At 53.0% G+C, this 18199-nt stretch overlaps 1 protein-coding gene across 3 annotated transcripts in view; it reads left to right on the top strand.

Annotated features, from left to right (window-relative positions):
* TMEM268 (transmembrane protein 268) overlaps window positions 1-12563 on the top strand; it is a 39530-nt gene extending 26967 nt beyond the window's left edge. The window contains exons 6-10 of one of the 3 annotated variants that reach the window (XM_056138496.1): window positions 1792-1902; window positions 4890-4970; window positions 6816-7004; window positions 10907-11104; window positions 11235-12562. In XM_056138496.1, coding sequence (XP_055994471.1) covers window positions 1792-1902; window positions 4890-4970; window positions 6816-7004; window positions 10907-11086 — 561 coding nt within the window. In that variant the 3' untranslated portion in view covers window positions 11087-11104; window positions 11235-12562. Of the gene's footprint in view, window positions 1-1791; window positions 1903-4889; window positions 4971-6815; window positions 7005-10906 lie in introns of all 3 variants that reach the window. The other 2 variants (XM_056138497.1, XM_056138495.1) reach the window with 2 other exon arrangements.
* The last annotated feature ends 5636 nt before the right edge of the window (window positions 12564-18199 follow it).

Raw genomic sequence — 18199 nt, 5'->3', positions numbered from 1 at the left:
CCTTGTATTGGGAGGATTTTAGCTTATGCCCACAGCCTTTTTTTTTTTTTTGGCGGGGGGGGGGGGGGAGGTCATAGCAAGCAATTCTCAGGGGTTATTCCTGGCTCTGCACTCAGGAATTACTCCTGGCAGTGTTCAGGGGACCTTATGGGATGCTGGGAATCGAACCTGGGTTGGCTGCATGCAAGGCAAATGACCTACCCACTGTGCTATTGCTCCAGTCTCCGCCCACAGTTTTGTATTGTGAAAATTTTAATTTAACTTCGCCAGCACGATCGGGATGGCATGGACCCTGTGTATGGAGCAGTCACCTCCCCAATGCCTAACTAGGTTCATCCTTTTTGCCACGTTCGCGACCATGTGCAGGGCTCCATTCTGGGGAAGCAAGGGACAGAGCAGGAAGATGGGCGGGGGTGGGGGGGACAATGAGCCTGCGGTTACTACCTGGGCGTGAGAAAACGAGTCAGTGTGGAAACTCTCTTGGTGATGCGGGTGTCTGAGCCACCGCAAAGCAAAATCCTAGACCAAGTCCCATACAAGCATTCCTCGGTTGCAGAGGAATGCAATCTCCAGTCCTACAGAGATCTCATGCATCTGAGCCTACTAAGAACCAGCCACTCCATGGTGGTTGGAGGCCATAGCACAGTGGGTAGGGCGTTTGCCTTGCATGCAGCCAACCCAGGTTCGATTCCCAGCATCCCATATGGTTCCCTGAGCATCGCCAGGAGTAATTCCTGAGTGCAGAGCCAGGAGGAACCCCTGTGCAACGCCGGGTGTGACCCAAAAAGAAAAAAAAAAAAAAAGAACCAGCCACTCCAGGCTTATGATGGAGTTTGGATGGCCAGGGAGAGAATTAGGGCAGCTGTCTCATCTGCCTTCATGCCCGGGAGTGGGGGGCATCATATAGTGCCATCAGTGGAGGTCACGGGGTCAGGGTGCCGGGCCCCTCTCTCCAGCCTCACCTGACCCAACCTGGCAGCAGCCACAGGATCTGCTCACGCTGTGGAAACCTTCCTACGGGGGCCTACCCTTCTGGGGACAGCTGTCCTGGGTTGGACCATGGGTCTGTATGGGGTATCTTTCCCCGGCCAGGCTTATGGCCTGCGCTGCTTGTCTTTTCCTGCTTAACAACCCTGGTCAGCTAAGTTTGTGGCAGTGGGTCTGGATGGGGACCAAGGTGGCGGGTTCCCAGAATCCCTCGTGTGCGCAGGCCCAGGGCTAGGGACTTGGGAGAGCAGGACTGTTTGGGACCAAACAGATGCCTTTTTTAATACGTGCTCAAACCCACAGCCCCATAGCTGACGGCTGTCACGTGGCTGGGGTTAAGCCCTTCATATACAGTCTCAGGAGTCTTGGGGCCAGAGTGATAATACAGCGAGTAGGGTGTTTCCCTTGCATGCCGCCAACCTGGTTTTGATCCCCAGCATCCTATATGATCCTCTGAGCATTGCCAGGAGTAATTCCTGAGTTGCAGAGCCAAGAGTAACCCCTGCCGGGTGTGACCCCAAAAAGACAAACAACAACAACAAGGAGAACAATCTCAGGAGTCTCACTGGTTCCTCCTTTGGTTCCAACTCTCAAGCTCAGGCAAGGGTCCAAGCCTTGCCACCCCGCCCGGAAGTGGAAGGGCTGGGTTTCAACACTGTCTGACGCCGCTGAATTTATTGTCTCGACAGCCCACATCCCATTTTACAGAGGGGGGTGGGGAGGACAGTTGCATCTTCTTAGTGGCCTGTGCCCTGGTGGCCTGGGGCTGAGTGCCAGGCCGTCACACTGGCCTTGGTCTTCCAGGCCAATACCAACACGGACCTCAGGCTGGCCGCGGCCAACAGGGCGCTCCTGAGACACCGGGTGCTGCTGGGCGTGACGGACTCCGTGGAAGGCTGCCAAAGCGTGATTCAGGTACTGGGTTTCGGGGGAGGGGGAGGGCTTCCTGTAGGGGCCCCCAGCAGGCCCCTAACGAGGAGAACTAGCCCCACCGGCTCCCCTGGGGGGTGGGTGACTCCTGGGGTTTGATCAGGAGATGGGGTATCTTCAGGCCCTCCCTTTCTTCCCCGTTAGTGGTTCCTCCTGGACACTCCCCTCCAGACTCAACCTAGCAGCTCAGAGCGAGCCTGGGGCAGAGCAGGGTGCAGGGAGCCGGGGCCCCCTCTGTGCCTGTGACCAGGTCAGCTCTGGTCCCTCCACTCAGTTGTTGTCTTTGCCCCGCCGGCAGCGGGGAGATCCTGAGGGACTGACCCCCCACCCCCAAGTCCTGCAGTGACCCGGGGACACAGCTGTGCCTGCCGCCTCTCTCTCATGGTCTTCACACTCATTGCTCTGCGCTGCGTGGGGAGCCCAGGGTGGACCTGAGGTTGGGATCTGGGAAGAAGCCCCTCGTGCACACGGCTAGTTCATTCTACAGAGCGGTCCTGAGGGCCTGCCAAGGGTTGGCAGGCACGTGGGCACTGTTCTAGGTCCTGAGGTTGCAGGGAACAGACATCTGCAGCCTTCTTTGCCATCTAACACAGGGAACCCAGAGCTCCCCAGATGGGGTCACTGGAAGGGGGATGTGCTCGATGACAGGGAAAGGGTCACCTTGCAGGTCGTGGCTGCCTTGGGGCCTCATCCTCTTCAGCCCCATTCTGAGGCTCTCTGAATCCCCTTTATCAGTATGTACTAAGCCTTTAAAAACAAAAAACTTAGAAGATAGTACAGGAAGTAAGGTGTTTGCCTTTCTTGAGGCCTGGTTTGATTTCCTGGCACCCCACATGGTCCCCTGAACACTGCCAGGAGTCTCCTCCTGAACAAAGAGCTGGGAGTAGCACTTGAGTGCCACTGAGAGTGGCTTCCAGACAAATTTTAAAAAAAATAAATAAAAGGTTCTTTCAGGGGCTGGCATGATAGTACAGTGGGTAGTGTGGGGGGTCTGATCTCCGGCATCCCTATGGTCTCCCTAGCACCATCAGAATTCCTGAGTGCAATAATATGAGACGGACACTCAAGGACAGTAGACACAAGGGCCAGGAATATTGCCCTATAGTTGGAAGCCTGTCTCATGAGCTGGTGGAGAAGGCAGCTGGAATAGAGAAGGGATCACTAAGACAATGATGGTTGGAGGGATTGTTTGGGATGGGAGATGTGTACTGAAAGTAGATCAAGGACCAAATGTGATAACCTCTCAGTATCTGTATTGCAAACAATAATGCCCAAAAGTAGAGAGAGAGAGAGAGAGAGAGAGAGTATGGGGGAAATTGTCTGCTATGGAGGCAGGGGGAGGGTTGGGTTGGGGGCGATACTGGGGACACTGGTGGTGGAGAATGTGCACTGGTGGAGGGATGGGTGTTCGATCAATGTATAACTGGAACTCAAACATGAAAGCTTGTAACTGTATCTCATGGTGATTCAATAATAAAAAAAGAAAAAAAGAAGAATTCCTAAGTGCAGAGCCAGGAGGAACCCCTGAGCACCTCTGGTTGTGACCCCAAAAGCCATAAATAAATAAACAGTTCTTTCTTTCTGCCTTAAAGTATAAAATCGTGGGAAGAGATGATACAGGGTCTTGGAGTTTGCTTAAAATCATCAGGGATTGGGTGGGGCGGGGGGTGATGGTGTCCAGAGGGGGAATGGGGTGAGGGTAGAGATGAAACTAGGGCAGCCACGAGCCACTATCAAACCAAAAAGAGTAGCTGGAGGTTAGGGACTGCCTCTGCTCCATTCTGTATATGCTGAGACATTTTCCTAATAAACATCTACTTACTTTTATTTATAATAATAATAATTATTATTATTATTATTATTTTGCTTTTTGGGTCACACCCAGTGATGCTCAGGGGTTACTCCTGGCTCTGCACTCAGGAATTACTCCTGGCAGTACTCAGGGGACCATATAGGATGCTGGGAATCAAACCCGGGTCGGCTGCATGCAAGGCAAACGCCCTACCTGCTGTGCTATTGCTCCAGCCCCAACACTCTGCTTACTTAATTTGTTTTCTTTTGTTGTGGCTTGAGGGCCACATCCAGCAGTGCTCAAGAGGCTACTCTCAGCCATGTGCTTGTGGATTGCTCTTGGTTCTGTGTTCCGAGGATTCTGCGGTGCCAGGATTCGAACCCGGGTTGGCCACGTGCAAGACACACACCCTGACTTCTGTACTGTCTCTCTGGCCACTAAATAAACACTGAACAGAGATTCTCTTGGGAAGAGGCAGTGGGAGAAGACAATGGGACCTAGTGGTTCCTGGGTCCCTCAGCAGGAGGAGGGGCCAGGGTCCAGAGGAAGAGCTCAGTGGACAGAGGTGCAGAATGCTGGCCAGATTCAGCTTGTGGGGAGCAGAGAGTGGCCAGCAGGGAGGACTGTGGCCTGGCAGAGCTGAGCCAGCCTTCTGGGGTCTGTTAGCATAGACAGGGCGGGAGGGGGCCGGGGCGCTGAAGACTTCCTGTCCTGTCCCCCTCCCCACCCCGGGGCTCTGGCAGGGCTTGAGTGCTTCTGTTCGGGTGCACTCGCGTACACCCAGGGTTCCCGACAGAAGGGCGCCGGGCACTGGGTGGTGAAGGTCGTGACCCCAGGCAGATGCACGCGGTTCAGCTGACTTTGCAGTCAATCTGGGGCCACGGCCATTTTCACTTAGGATTGTTTATTATGATTTTTTCATCTGCCTCCGTCCCTGGGTTTGATCCTCTCCAAGCTACATGCCCTGGTTGCTATGGTCATTTTCAACGCGCTGTGGCATTTTTCCAGATTTGCACACAAAGCCCTTTTCTCTCCCAGGCCTGTGGAAACTCAGATCTGGGACTCGCTCCTTGGGAGAGGTCCGGGTGTCGGAGGCAAGAAGGGGCTGGGGGGTGTTAGGATGGACAGTACGAGGTGGGAGCCTCTGGGCTCTGGTGGTCACGGCCTCTTCTCTCCCCAGCTCTGGTTCGTCTACTTTGACCTGGAGAACTGTGCGCAGTTTTTGTCTGATCACGTGCAAGAGATGAAGACGAGCCAAGAGGTGAGCGCCCCTCAGCCTGGACGTGATATGGCCGAAAGGGCCGGGCGCAAGGAGCTCCTTTATGTCTGGGAGCAACTGTAAGGGCCCCTGATTACTGCCAGCAGCCACCCTGAGCACCACCAGCTGGGTGTGCCCCACCCCCCCAAACCGACCCAAACCAAACCACAAACCAGCATTGAACCAGGAGTCTGGTTTCTTAAGGTTGTATTGCTTCACTGTTGAAACAGTGTCTAAGAAAGGGTGAGTTGGAAGGAAGCAAAAAAAAAAAAAAAAAGATGTGGGACAGACACACACACACACACACACACACACACACACACACACACACCTTGTTGATTTTTGGGTTCACCCAGCTGTGCTCAGTGCTCACTCCTGGCTCTGAGGACTTAGGAAACCAGATGCTGTGCCAGGAGTTGAACCCAGGTCAGTTGCAGGCAAGGCAGACGCCCTACCCACTGTGCTACCTCTCCCGCCCGTGCTTATTCATAGCCACACTCTCACTCCTGAGGCTAGGAGAGCCTCGCGGAGGAAAGTGTCAGGTGCTCAACTGGCGTTCCCTTATTTCGAAGGTTCTTGCTGAACACTAATTGATGGGGCAGGTCAGGGAGCTCGTGCTCTGATTTCATAGAGGAGGAAAGTAGAGCTACTGAGAAGTCCTGTTGCTGTTCGGACGCCGGCATGGAGCTGGGGGGTGATGCCTAATTTGGAGGCCGGCGCCCCTTGCTCTGGATCCCTAGGGGCCAGTCTTGGTCCTTGGTCAAAAGTCTCGATCGCTGGTTAACCCTGTCCTGACCCACCGGTTCTTGCGTGGCTTTGGGCTTGAATTGGCCTTTGAGCTTGAACTGGCTCATCTGCAGAGCCCAGAGAGCCTGCACTCAGGCTGCATCCGGTGCAAACGAACACTTGCAAGGAATGAATGTGCTTTAAAAACTCCTAAGGGCCGGCCTCGTGCCGGGAGTGACAGACCTTAGCGGTATGGCTCACTTTCGTATTCTCCCGCAGTCCCTCCAGTATAGAGAGGGTCCCCTCTTCTCTGAGGGGGCCTGAGGCTCAGGGGTGACCCAGGCTCCCTCCCACACACCTTTCCCTCAGTGACATCACACACTCTTTTTTTATAATAATTTTTAAAAAATTTTATTGAATCACGGTGAGATTGTTACAAGCTTTCATGTTTGAGTTACAATCACACAATGATCAAACACTCATCCCTCCACCAGTGCACATTCCCCACCACCAATATCCCCGGTATACACCCCCCCCCTTTCCTACCCTCTCCCTGCCTCCATGGCAGACAATATTCCCCCATACTCTCTCTCTACTTTGGGGCATTATGGTTTGCAATGCAGACACGGAGAGGTTATCATGTTTAGTCCTTTATCCACTTTCTGCACACATCTCCCATGCCGACTGATTAACCCCAAGCATCATTTTCTTAGAGATCCCTTCTCTATTCCAGCTGTCCTCTCCCTGCCGACTCATGAGGCAGGCTTCCAGCTATGGAGCAATCTTCCTGACCCTTCTATCTCCTGTCCTTGGGTGTCGGTCTTGTGTTATGTTATTTTATACTCCACAAATGAGTGCAGTCCTTCTGTATCTGTCCCTTTCCTTCTGAATCATTTTACATAGCATGGTACTCTCCATTGTCTATCCACTTAACAAGCAAATCTCATGACTTCATCTCTCCTAGCAGTTGCATAGTATTCCATTGTGGATATGTACCAAAGTTTCTTTAATTAGTCATCTGTTCTAGGGCACTTGGGTTGTCTCCAGATTTTGGCTATTGTGAACAGTGCTGCAATGAACATATAGGTACAGGACATCACCCACATCTTATTTCCTCCGCAGTCTGTGCTGAGAAGGCGACTGAGTCAGATATGTGTTGTCATGGAGACTGGGGTGAGCCCCGTGATGGGGGCGGAGGAGCCCCAGGACCTGCTGGAGGATGCGCCTCTCCTTCCGGGCAGTCCGCATCCCACGGAGAAGGCGCTCCTGCAGACTGAGCTTCGCGAGCTCGTGCCCGAGGCGGAGCCAGAGGTAAGGGCTCCCTGGCCTCTGGGGCCACTTTTCCATGGGCCTTGTGCAGAGTCCAGGCATTAGGGACTTTGCTTTAGATGGTCAGGATGTAGGTTTGATTCTGGGGAGAGGCTTGCCCACTGTGCTCAGAGCACACTCCTAGCTCTGTTCAGGGGTCTCTGCCAACTGTCCGCCCCGGGGGAGACTGTTTGTGGTGCAAAGGGTCGAATGGGGGTCAGCCGTGTGCAGGGCAAGCCCTGAACTCCTGTGCTGTCTTTGCCCCCCACCCCGGGGATGTATTTTGTCTAGGTGGTCGGAACCATTAGCTCTTCCGGCAGGTGATTTTCAGCCTTCTCCCATTTGTGCTTAAACCTGGAACCTGCAACTAGAATCTGCTGTTTGGGTTGATCAGTTGTTAATTATTTTTTTCTCACTGTGGCATTTAAGTAAAAAGCTTGCAGGCTTGGGGCCAGAGCCATAGTACAGCGGGGAGGATGTTTACCTTGCACAGGGACCACCCGGGTTCATTCCCCAGCATCCCATATGGTCCCCCAAGCATTGCCAGGAGTAATTCCTGAATGTATGGCCAGGTATGGCCCCCCCAAAAAAACCAAAATAAATAAATACATAAATAAATAAATAAAGCTTGCAGATTTGTTTTATACATCCTGAGAATTTCCACCACTTTCAGATGTCTAGACATTCTTTTTTGGTCATCCCATGGGGTATGTCATTGCATGTTGTTGGATCATAGCCATGAAAATGTGGGTAGATATTTGGGGCATTTTTTAATCTCCTTATCAAGATCATCTGTGCATCGAGCGCCTGAAATCGAGGTTGGCAATTTAACTTTCGTACGCATCTCTCAACGGGAGTCCCGCCTTCCTGTTCCAGGCTGAGTTCTCTGGGTCCTGTTTGTTGGACACAGCCAAATGCTGGTAGATGAGAAAGCTGTTCAGGTGGTTTATTGCTCCTGCGGACGCACTGGCTGCAAGATAGGCAAATGTGATGTGATTCAGGAGAGCACTTGCCTTTCCTTTGCAGTCAGCAGAGTTGGAGTGTAAAGGAGGGGCCTGCCCAGAGTCCCCGTTTCGCTCTCAGCCAACGTGAGAGAGGCTGCAAATCAGAATACGAAGAGATGATCCGTATCTTAATCTCTTCCTTGAATCTCATGCCCCCCTCCCCCGCTCTTTATTAAAAGAGCAGATGAGATTGATAAGGTCACATCATTTACTGTGGCACACCTGCCTGGTTTTATTTGAAATAGCCCATTAAAGATGATGGGTCTTTTAAATTATTTTTCAAATTCATCTAAAGCCAGAGGAATACAACTTCCTGTCATGAATATCAAGTCTCCGTGTGTGCACCTGGTTTTTAAAGCAGCTGCTCTTACAGCTGAGCTGGGGAAAGGACCATCAGGATCCAGGCCTCTGCATCGATGAGGCAGTTATGTTTCAGGTGGAACCTGGAGTTTGTGAAAGACAGAGAAATAGTTACAAGGCCCTCTTACTTTTATTTTATTTTATTTTTTGCTTTTTGGGTCACACCCGACGATGCACAGGGGTTACTCCTGGCTCTTGCACTCAGGAATTACTCCTGGTGGTGCTCAGGGGACCATATAGAATGCTGGGAATCGAACCCAGGTTGGCCACATGCAAGGCAAACGCCTTACCTGCTGTGCTATTGTTCCAGCCCTAGACCTCTTACATTTAAACAGATTTTTTGTATTTTGTTTTGTTTTGGGGCCAAACCCAGCAGTGCCCAGGGGACACTCCTGGTTCTGTACTTAGGAATCACATGACAGGGCTCGGCGGACCATAAGGGGTGCTGGGGGTTGAATCCCATTGGCCTCCCGGGAGGTAAGGTGTTTACCTGCTGGACTATTGCTCCAGCCCCAAACAGATTTTATTTTACTTTATTTATTATTTTAAAGTATTACAAAGCCGTTCATGATTGGATTTCGTCATGTAGTATTCCAACACCCATCCCTCTCCATACCAGTGTTCATTTCCCAGCACCAATGTCCCCAGGTTCCCTCCCATCACCCCAATCCCCTACCCCTTGCCTACCTCTATGGAAGATGCTCTTCTCTCATCTCTCTGTCTCTGTCTCTCTGTCTCTGTCTCTCTCTGTCTCTATCTCCCCCCCTGCCCACCCCCTTTTGGGCATTGTGATTTGCTACATTGATACTGAAAGGCCCAAACAGATTTTTAATCATGCTTAAAACCTTGTGTGAATGCTTGAGTTGTGAGTTGTTTTCCCTTTTTCCTTGGTGCGGGACGTCGGGTGCAGAGGTCAGCTGACTTTCCCAAGCTAGGAACAAGGAGGAGTGGGCTAAGGCTGGCGCCTCTCGTGACTGCTTCTGAGTTGGCCAGTTTCCCCCTCTGTGTTCTTGGCTTCTTCCCTTCGTGGTTTTATGGGCAGGGGTTGAGAAGACTCGTGTCTCTGAGTGGCAGACACTCAGTGTGTCTCCTTTTCCGAGTGCAGAGTCTGGCTCAAGCACTGCAGCAGAGCAGAGCAGACTGTGCAGTGATGATGTTGGTGATTATGTCGATGCCATCCACTGCACTGCATGCTGGACTTGCTGTGCATCTCTCCCTTTCCTCCTCACTCCAGTTAGATGCTAGGCTTTCTCGCTGATGCAGCGCAGCACTTAGAAACCATCATTCTACCTTTTTTTTTGGTGTGGGAGGGCAGGGGGTGATACTTAGATTCCACATTGTTTAACTTGGAAGTAGCCATTTACCATTAAACATTGAGCTTAAGTGTATTTTGGCCTTAGAGGTTTCTGAAAAGCAAAGATTTTTTTTTTTTAAAAGCACCTCTTTTTTTTTTGTGGTTCCCCTGGGAACTGAACCCAGAGCCTTGTGCCTGGGAATTGGCCTTGCTGACGGGTCACCCTCTAGATGTCTCTGCTAAGGTGAATCAGACAATATTTGTCTTTTTTGTGATAAATCCAGATTTGGCGGGAGAATTTGGAGCCACACTTGGTGGTACTCAGGGACTGTCCCACGACTCAGCGCTGGGGGCACGGGGTGGGGGTCACTCCTGGTAGTGCCCAAAGGACCACACAGTGCAGTGCAGTGCTGGGAGATGAATGGAACCTGGGTCTCCGTGAATGCATCTTCTCAGCCCTTTGAGCTGTCTCTCCAGGCCTCCTGATAAACAACTATTATCAACAGAGAGAGAGAGAGAGAGAGAGAGAGAGAGAGAGAGAGAGAGAGAGAGAAAGAGAGAGAGTCCTACACTAAGTTCTGCTCAGGGCTTAGTTCTGGCTCAGTGCTCATTGATGACTCCAGGTGAGGCTCGAGGGCACCATAGGTGATGCCAGAGGTATAACCCAGGTTGGCCCCGTAGAAGGCAGGCAGGCTCCCGTAGTGGCTTTGTCTTTGCTCCTGCCTGCATCAGCACAGTGTTAAAACACTCTGAGCCCTGGGCTGCAGACCAGACCCCTTGCATGGAGGGGAGAGAGAGAGAGAGAGAGAGAGAGCTGTCATCCTGAGACATTGTCCCCTGGGCCGGCTGCCGGCGATGTTCAGGTGCCCTGACCCTGTGCATGGTAGAGATGTGAAGTTGTGTGTGTGTGTGTACGTTTGTGTGTGCACGTGTGTATGAGAGAGCACGTGCCATGTGCTGTTGGTCATCCCCAGCCAGCTCCCTAGGGCACTGAGCCCCCTGGCTCCCTGGTGCCCGCTGCTCCCACTTATCTGGGGTCAGATGAGCCGCCTGGGGAAGAGGAACCCGAGGCCGTAGGTGCCTGGTGGAGTGTGAGTGGCAGAGCTGGGGATCCAGCTGGGGCATCTTCCGTGGAGCTTGGCCAAGGGTCTCCAGAGAGCATCCTGCTGATGTGAAGGGCTTGGCCCCCCTGTGGCACCCACAGGGGTGCGTCTCGGTGGCCCCCACTCTGTTCTGGTCTCTTCCAGGAAATGGCTCAGCAACTGCTGGCGGTGTTTGGCGGCTACTACATCCGCCTCCTGGTGACCTCGCAGCTCCCCCCGATAGCAGGGCCGCGGCACACAGACTCCCCGACGGTTCCATGCCCCTGCCAGCTCATAGAAGCCCACGTCCTGGGCACGGGGTGCTGCCCGTTCCTGGCCAGGTGACCGTGGGACAGACTGCAGGTGAGCGTCAGGGAGAGCTCACATGGCGAGGGTTGCATAAGGAAAGATCTGGGGGGTGCTCGGGGGTGCCAGGCACACCCACAGCCAGCGGAGAGAGTCAAAGTGTCGTGCCCTCTCCTGGACCCTGCAGGGACACAGAACAGTTTGTCAACCGCCCACACCGACCCCTGGCCTTTCTGGAAGCGGAAGTCCCTGAGCGGGCCCTGTCCTGGGCTCCTGGGGCAGGATGGAACAGCTGTACCCACACCTTTGGCTATCTGGAGAGCCCAGAACATGTGAAGATAACCAGAGGAGGGGCCAACCTGGTGTCCACTCTTGTAGTCTCAGGACATGCTCCCATCCCCCGTACCTTCGTGCCGAGTGGGGAAACTGAGGCTCAGAGAGGACACTGCCTGGGACCTCTTGGATGGTACGACCACCTGCCTGTTCCCAGGTGAGGAACAGCCAGCTTGGAATGTTCTCCTGTGCTCAGTCTTCTTCCCGTCTGGTTTGTCAGGCCAGTGGCCCCCGTTCCTGCTGTGTATGAGTCACGCTGGACGAACCTTCCACAGCTGCACCGGATGGAGCCCGTCCGACTCCAGGGCCTGAGCGCGGGTGATGGTGTTTCTGGCTGCACATGTGGAGTGTCCATGCTGCTTTCTGATGGCCACCCCGTCCCCAGTGAAACCTGGTTCCTCAAGAAGAGCTGCGAGGTGCCGGCTTCTGTGCTGCCCAATGTGTGGGACACCCCAGGCCAGAGATCCTTCTCAGAGGCAGGCGGAATAGTTTCTCTGGGCTGGAGCATTTGCTTTCTATGTAGGAGGCCCCCATTGGATCCTGATCACTGCCAGATGTGACCCCCAAGTCAAACTCGCTCTGCAGTGGAAGACTCCCCAGCCTCCGAGACACGGTCCTTACCTGCAGCTTAAACTTCACCCCCCACAAAACTCCTTCATAAAGGGGAACTCCTGCACGGACGTCCCTAATCTTTTCCTGTCTGTGGGACTCCGAAGCCTGCTTCAGAACCTGTCTTTACTTGGCCTTCCTGCGGGAAGCGTTTCAACATCACTAGCCTGCTACTGTCTGCCTCCTTTGAGTTCTTGATGTTTAATGATGATGAATGATGTTTAATGCTTTTAAAAAAAATTTCCCGTGCATGTACCCATTTTTCTAGCTGGATTCTCTGTTCTTAAGGTGAAATACAATACTTTATATATATTTTTGTGCATGGCCCTGACCTGGTGTTGAGAAAAAGAAATCGTGTGAATTGATTACTTTGCCATCTTCACGAGAGAACTAGTTTCTGCCCAGGTGCTGTTTGCCTAAAGAGGAGCCTGGCACAGCCCTGGGTTCTGGTCCTGATCTGTCCCTTTCCCCTATGTGGCTTTGGTCTGGTTTTCAGTTTACCCACTTACACTATGGCTTGGTTATATTAGATGATGGATGCTTCTTAGTGGCCCCTTTAAAGCCAAAGTTCTGGCCAGCTTTTTCTTTCTTTCTTTCTTTTTTTTTCGAAGGGGGGTGGGGTCACATCCAGTGATACTCAGAGGTTACTTCTGGCTCTGCACTCAGGAATCACTCCTGTGGTGCTTCAGGGACCAGATAAGATGCTGGGGATTGAACCTGGGTTGGCTGCATGAAAGGCAAGCACCTTAACCACTGTACTATATATCTCTAGCCTCCTTTTCAGTTTTTTTCTGTACCATTCTGTCTCTTGGTCTGCTTGTCTGGTAAGCCTTTATTCTCATTAAAGACCACCCTCGCCCCTGCTGAGGGGCCCCAGAAGAGATGAGTCTCTGGACGGACCTGCTGATGGGAGAGACGGTTCTTACCCCAGACCACTGTGGGTCCTCGGCAGGTCGCTGAACTCTCTCCCAGCGTCAACTGTCTGCTTTACAGACTGAATCTGGTGAACATGAGCTATAAAAACGCAACAGTGATTGCGCACAAAACGGGAGTGGTGAGGCTGCTTTTTCTGTTTTCTCTGGGCTGGAGGAAAATGTCTTCAGAGTAGCCCTGGGACTGGCTGTTGCAGGCATATCTCATGAGCCAGCCCGAGGGCATCTTTGCTCAGTGAGAGTTATTCAGGTTGGAGGTGGTCCCTACCTTTCTCTCCTGCCTGAGGAAAGAGGGCAAAGAATGAGGCGTGCATTTATCTCCTGTAGGTAAACCCGGTAAGGGGAATAAACTTGTTGTGTGGCAGTGCTTGGGGGACCATATGGGATGCTGGGAATCAAACCCAGGTCGGCCACGTGCAAGGCAAACGCCCTACCCACTGTGCTATTGCTCCAGCCCCTATCAGTGAATGGTTTATGGTTTGTTTGTGGCTGCTTGGGGCTTCTTCCTGGCTCTGCACTCAGGGATCACTCCTGGTGGTGCATGGGGGACCATCTAGGGTGCCGGGGATGGACTCTGGGCTGTTTGTGTGCAAGGTGACTTACAGAGGCCCTGTACTATCCTGCCAGGCTGTACGATCTCTCCAGCCCTCATTTTTTCAATGTCAAAGGCTCCTCACAGAGCGTGGGAAGGGTTCTCAGCTTTTTCTCTTTAGATTTTTCAGGGTCTCCCTTGGGTTGGGGCAAAGGGAATTCAGGGTGTGCACTCCAGCTCTAGTTTGCATCCATGCTTCCTCTTCAGAAAGCCCCTGTGATCTCCGTCATGCAGGCTTCCCAGGGATGAATCATCAGAGCTCCACGTTCTCAGGCGCTGCGCTAATGACAGGCCTGGCTACAGGGTAGCCAGGCCAGGTCCCAGAGTGAGGATTTGGGGGCAGAGAGCCCAGAGCTTGACCTCTCATGCTTTCAAATCCTGGTCCCGCAGCCCCAGCTCGGAGGTTGCAGTGTCCTCGTTCTTGGCTCTCTCAGCCCGTCTATGGGACTGGAAAAACAGAACCTATTCGGCAGGTGGTTGATCGTAGTATGGAACACACTCTTCCCAATGTCAAGGGCTTACACACAAACTGTGAAGTGCTTGAGTTCCAGGCCTGACTCAGAGCTCAATAAACCATAACTATTTTTCAGAAACCTCGTGCTCTGTCTTATGACTCTTTTGTTCTTCCTGGGGTGGCTCATTAACAGTGTTAATCAGTCTGCATCAGATCTCCATCTCTTCTGCATCAGGGGGTATAATTAGGTGAATGAGCTACTCATCAGAAGCTGAAAATTCAGGTCCAGGAGACAGAGTTAGTCTAGCAGGCAGGTGGTGATTTTGATGCCCTTCCCCATACTTTTCCCCGATAGAGGCACACTGTCGGGAGTTTTCCAGGGCCCTGCAGCCAGAGGTGCTTGGGGTTAGGGGTGGGGGTGAGGGGTGTGGGTAGGCAGGGGAAGGGTTGGCCCAACGGTACTTGTGAAAGTCGATTTATTCCCAAGCTTGTGGGTTCTTGAGAATTGTATAGAAAGAAGATTTGCATACAAAACTCATATGTGGGGCTGAAGAGATAGTACAGCATCTTAGAGGGAGATTGCTTGCCTGGCACGTGGCCAGGTTCAGTCCCTGGTATCCCATAAGGTTCCCTGAGCACCACCAAGAGTGATTATAGAGTGACCAGGAATAACCCCTGAGCATCGCTGGGTGTGGCCCCCCAAAACAAAACCCAGATGCTTAAGAAGTCCAAGTTTATTGTACAGTTCAAGTACATGAGTCTGGGTCTTTCCTCCAATGCGCTGTCCGGTACCTCCATGCCTGGTCTGTTCTGTCCCTGTCCCTGTCTGTCTGCCCCCTTCCAGTACACGGCAGCCCCGTCTTATCCTTCTGCTGCTTTCCAGCCACTGTGTGCGTCTCTGATTGGGCAGCTGTCACATGTGTCCCCTCACGGGGCTGCTGCTCTGTTACCTGTCAGCTGGGCCTCTCTAGGACTGTACCCCAGAAGCTCCCCATGCCCCCCAGCTTTCCTTCGTCTCTAGTCACGTACCTGTGGGTGAGACCCCTGCTGTCCTGCCGTCTGGGTGCAGGTGAGGGGGCAGAGAGCTTTGTCTGGGGCGTCCTTTGATCTCCTGGTGCCACCAAGTCCCAGACAACCCATTACCTGCTTTGACTAGAGAGCGGAGGGCAGGTGAGATTTCAAACGACTCATCAGATGCACTAATTCCCCGGGAGCTTCTCCCTTCTACGGTCCAGGTCCCTCCACATAGCTGGGGGACCACCAAGGCCATACCTAGTGATGCTGGGAGGCAGCTCGAGGGCCGCCCCTGGTGATGCTGGAGGGACGATGCCTGGGATGGACCTCGGGGGCCTCACCCTTGCTAATTAGAGGCTGTGCTGCTGGAGCCTTGCCCTGGCTCAAGCTGGTGACTTTGGGCCAGATACCCAGCTACCCGCTCAGCTACTCCTGGACCTCCATTTCCTCTTCTCCTGGGGGGTGCGGTAATCCTGAGGGGTAGGAACTGAAGCACAGGCCTGCCCCATGGATTCTGGGAAGGGCTCAGGGCCTCAGGGCTCCATAGCCGCCACGCCCCCCCCCCCCCCCCCCCCAAAGTGGCCTCTGTTTGCATTGTGCAGTTGATTTTTATTGTGTTTGTTTTGGGGCCACGCCCAGTGCTCAGGACTTACTCCTGGCTCTGCCCTTGGGGGTCACTCCTGGCTGTGCTATATGGGATGCCCGGGATGGAACCAGATCTGCCACATCTCTCCCATCCCACTCATTCATTTGGGTTTTTGGAAATGTCCTGAGTGATGAGAGCCACCGGAGGGTGTGTGTGTGTGTGTGGCGGGGGTTACTTAATGGGGCCACCCATGGGGCCTTACCCAAGAACGAAGACTGGTTGCTATGGGAACCACTTGTGTGACAGGGCGTGGGGACTTTCACACCTCTTCCCCCAGCCTCTACTTCCCAGGAAGGAGAGGGACAGACACTGGAGATGGAATTCCCTCCCCTGAGCACAGAGATAGCTGTTCTCATCTCATGCCCCCACCCCATCCCCCCCCACCCCGTGGAGGTGTAACTATTGGAGGGGGGGGCTAGGGAACGGTGACTGAGGTGGTGGGTGCCAGGGAGGAGGGAGGGAGGGACCCAGTTTCTTGATGAGACCTATTTAATTGGAGGCAGCTCCCCACACAGTGGTCTTTTCAGCGGGGTGACTTGCCAGCGACCCAGGGATGGCTCCGACGTCTTCTCCTCCAGGGGAGTTTCCGAATCCGTCTTCATGCCCCCGGGCACTTCCCTCTCCTCTCTGAGTCATTCCGGCTGCTGGGAGCCGGCATGAGGGCAGTGACTAGAACTTTCAGGGTCTCCCTCGGCAAGTCCTGGGCACCCACCTGGGGTTCTGGCCATGTACAATTTGAATGCTTTGTCTCCTACGGTCTGAGTTCGGATCTGCAAGAGTGAAGGAATATCTTTATCCCATGCACCAGCTGGGACGGAGGCCAGAATCACTGTTCCTCACCGCCCCCCCCCCCCCCCCCCCGGGGCCCTTCTCTGCTCTCAGAGGTGCTTAGAGCAGCCCCAAATGGGTAAATGGTGGAGTGTGCGCATGCGCATGTGTGTATTCCTGAGTGTATGTGTATGTGTGTGTCTGTGTGTGCATGTGTGTGTGTGTCCGTGTATGTGTGTGTGTCTGTGTGTGGATGTATATGTGTGTCTGTGTGTGTATATATCAGTGTGTGTCCATGTGTGTATGTATCCATGCGTGTATATGTGTGTGTGTGTATGTGTCTATGATTTAGTTATTCATGGTTGAGTTTTAGACTGACAATGTTGCAGCACCAATCATCACCAATCATACATACCACCAGTGTCAACTTTCCTCCACCATGATTGAGATTTCCTTTTTTTTTTTTTTTTTTGGCCTATTTTTGGCAGTGTTCAGGGGCTACTCCCAGCTCTGTGCTTGGGCTGGGAATCACTCCTGGTGGTGGTGTAGAGACCCTGCGGTGCTGGGAATCGAACCTGGGCCTCCTGCATGCAAACCATGCCCTTACCCCATTTCCCCCTCTCTCTCAGTATCTCCGGGAGGCCCAGATGGTCCTTCTGTTGGGCACAGAGTCGACTTTAGTGGGTTTCCACTGCTACTCCAGGGCTGACTGCAGAGCCCTGGGAACTTTCTGCTGGTTTGCAGAAAGTCATTGTAGCTTTACGCATGATGCGCCTGGATTACACGGCGGCACTGTCATAAATATTGATGCCTACGTGTTCTCTGGGGGCCCCACCTGATAGTGTTCAGCGCCAGCTTCCGCTTGTGCTCCAGGTCTCTGCAATGCTAGGAATCCAAGGTGGGTGGAGGGTGTGTGTGTGTGTGTGTTGGGGGGGGTGTTCCTACATGTGAAACACATGCTCCTGCCCTCTGAGACATCTCAGCCCCGGATATTCTTATTGTAAGTAGCATTTTTTTCCTTTCAGTTTTTGCATTAGTGCTTTGTGAAACGGTTGTGAACACTAAGCCATTGTTATTTCAGTGCTGACTCACGCTGGGCAGTGCCCCTCCACCGTCTCTAAAAATACTTTTATTTTCACAGATATAAAATGGCTGAAAACCATGGGTTCAGCATATGCTGTATGCTCCCTCTCTTTGTCACCCCAACAGCCCGAGAAGGGGGGAATGCGTTCTCAGCCCCACCTTACAGAGAAGGGTGCTGAGGCCTTCACCCTCCTACCCTGGCAGGTGGCTGACAGAGAAGTCGAGAGATGGATAGGTCACCCGCCTTGGTCACTAGAGCTGAGTCTTCAGCCTGTACGGTCTGGGCGCCACACCTTATGGGGCTGGGGGCGAGGGTCACTCCTGGCAGTGCTTAGTGGACCGTGTGATGGATACCAGGGATGAACCCAGAGGTTCCAGTAAGCAAAGCCTGTGCCCCAGTCTAGCCCTTTGAGCTGTTTCTCCAGCCCCACCCCCCATGGCTTATTTATTTATTTTAATGAAGCAAGATTTTGTTTTGTTTGCGGGGAGGGTGGGGCAGGGAAGGGGGGCACACCCAGCAATGTTCAAGGGTTTCTTCTGGCTCTGCACTCAAGAATTACTCCTGGGTGGGGTCAGAGCAGTTGTACAGCGGGTAGGCCATTTGCCTTGCATGCTGCTGACCTAGGTTCAAACCCTGGTGTCCCCCAATCACTGCCAGGAGTAACTGCAGAGCCAGGAGTAACCCTGAGCATCGCTGGGTGTGAGCCAAAAAGCAAAAAAA

This window comes from Sorex fumeus, unplaced genomic scaffold (genome assembly GCF_029834395.1).
Source record: "Sorex fumeus unplaced genomic scaffold, SorFum_2.1 ptg000129l, whole genome shotgun sequence".
NCBI classification, from domain to species: Eukaryota; Metazoa; Chordata; class Mammalia; order Eulipotyphla; family Soricidae; genus Sorex; species Sorex fumeus.
This window is presented reverse-complemented; position numbering and strand designations above follow the sequence as displayed.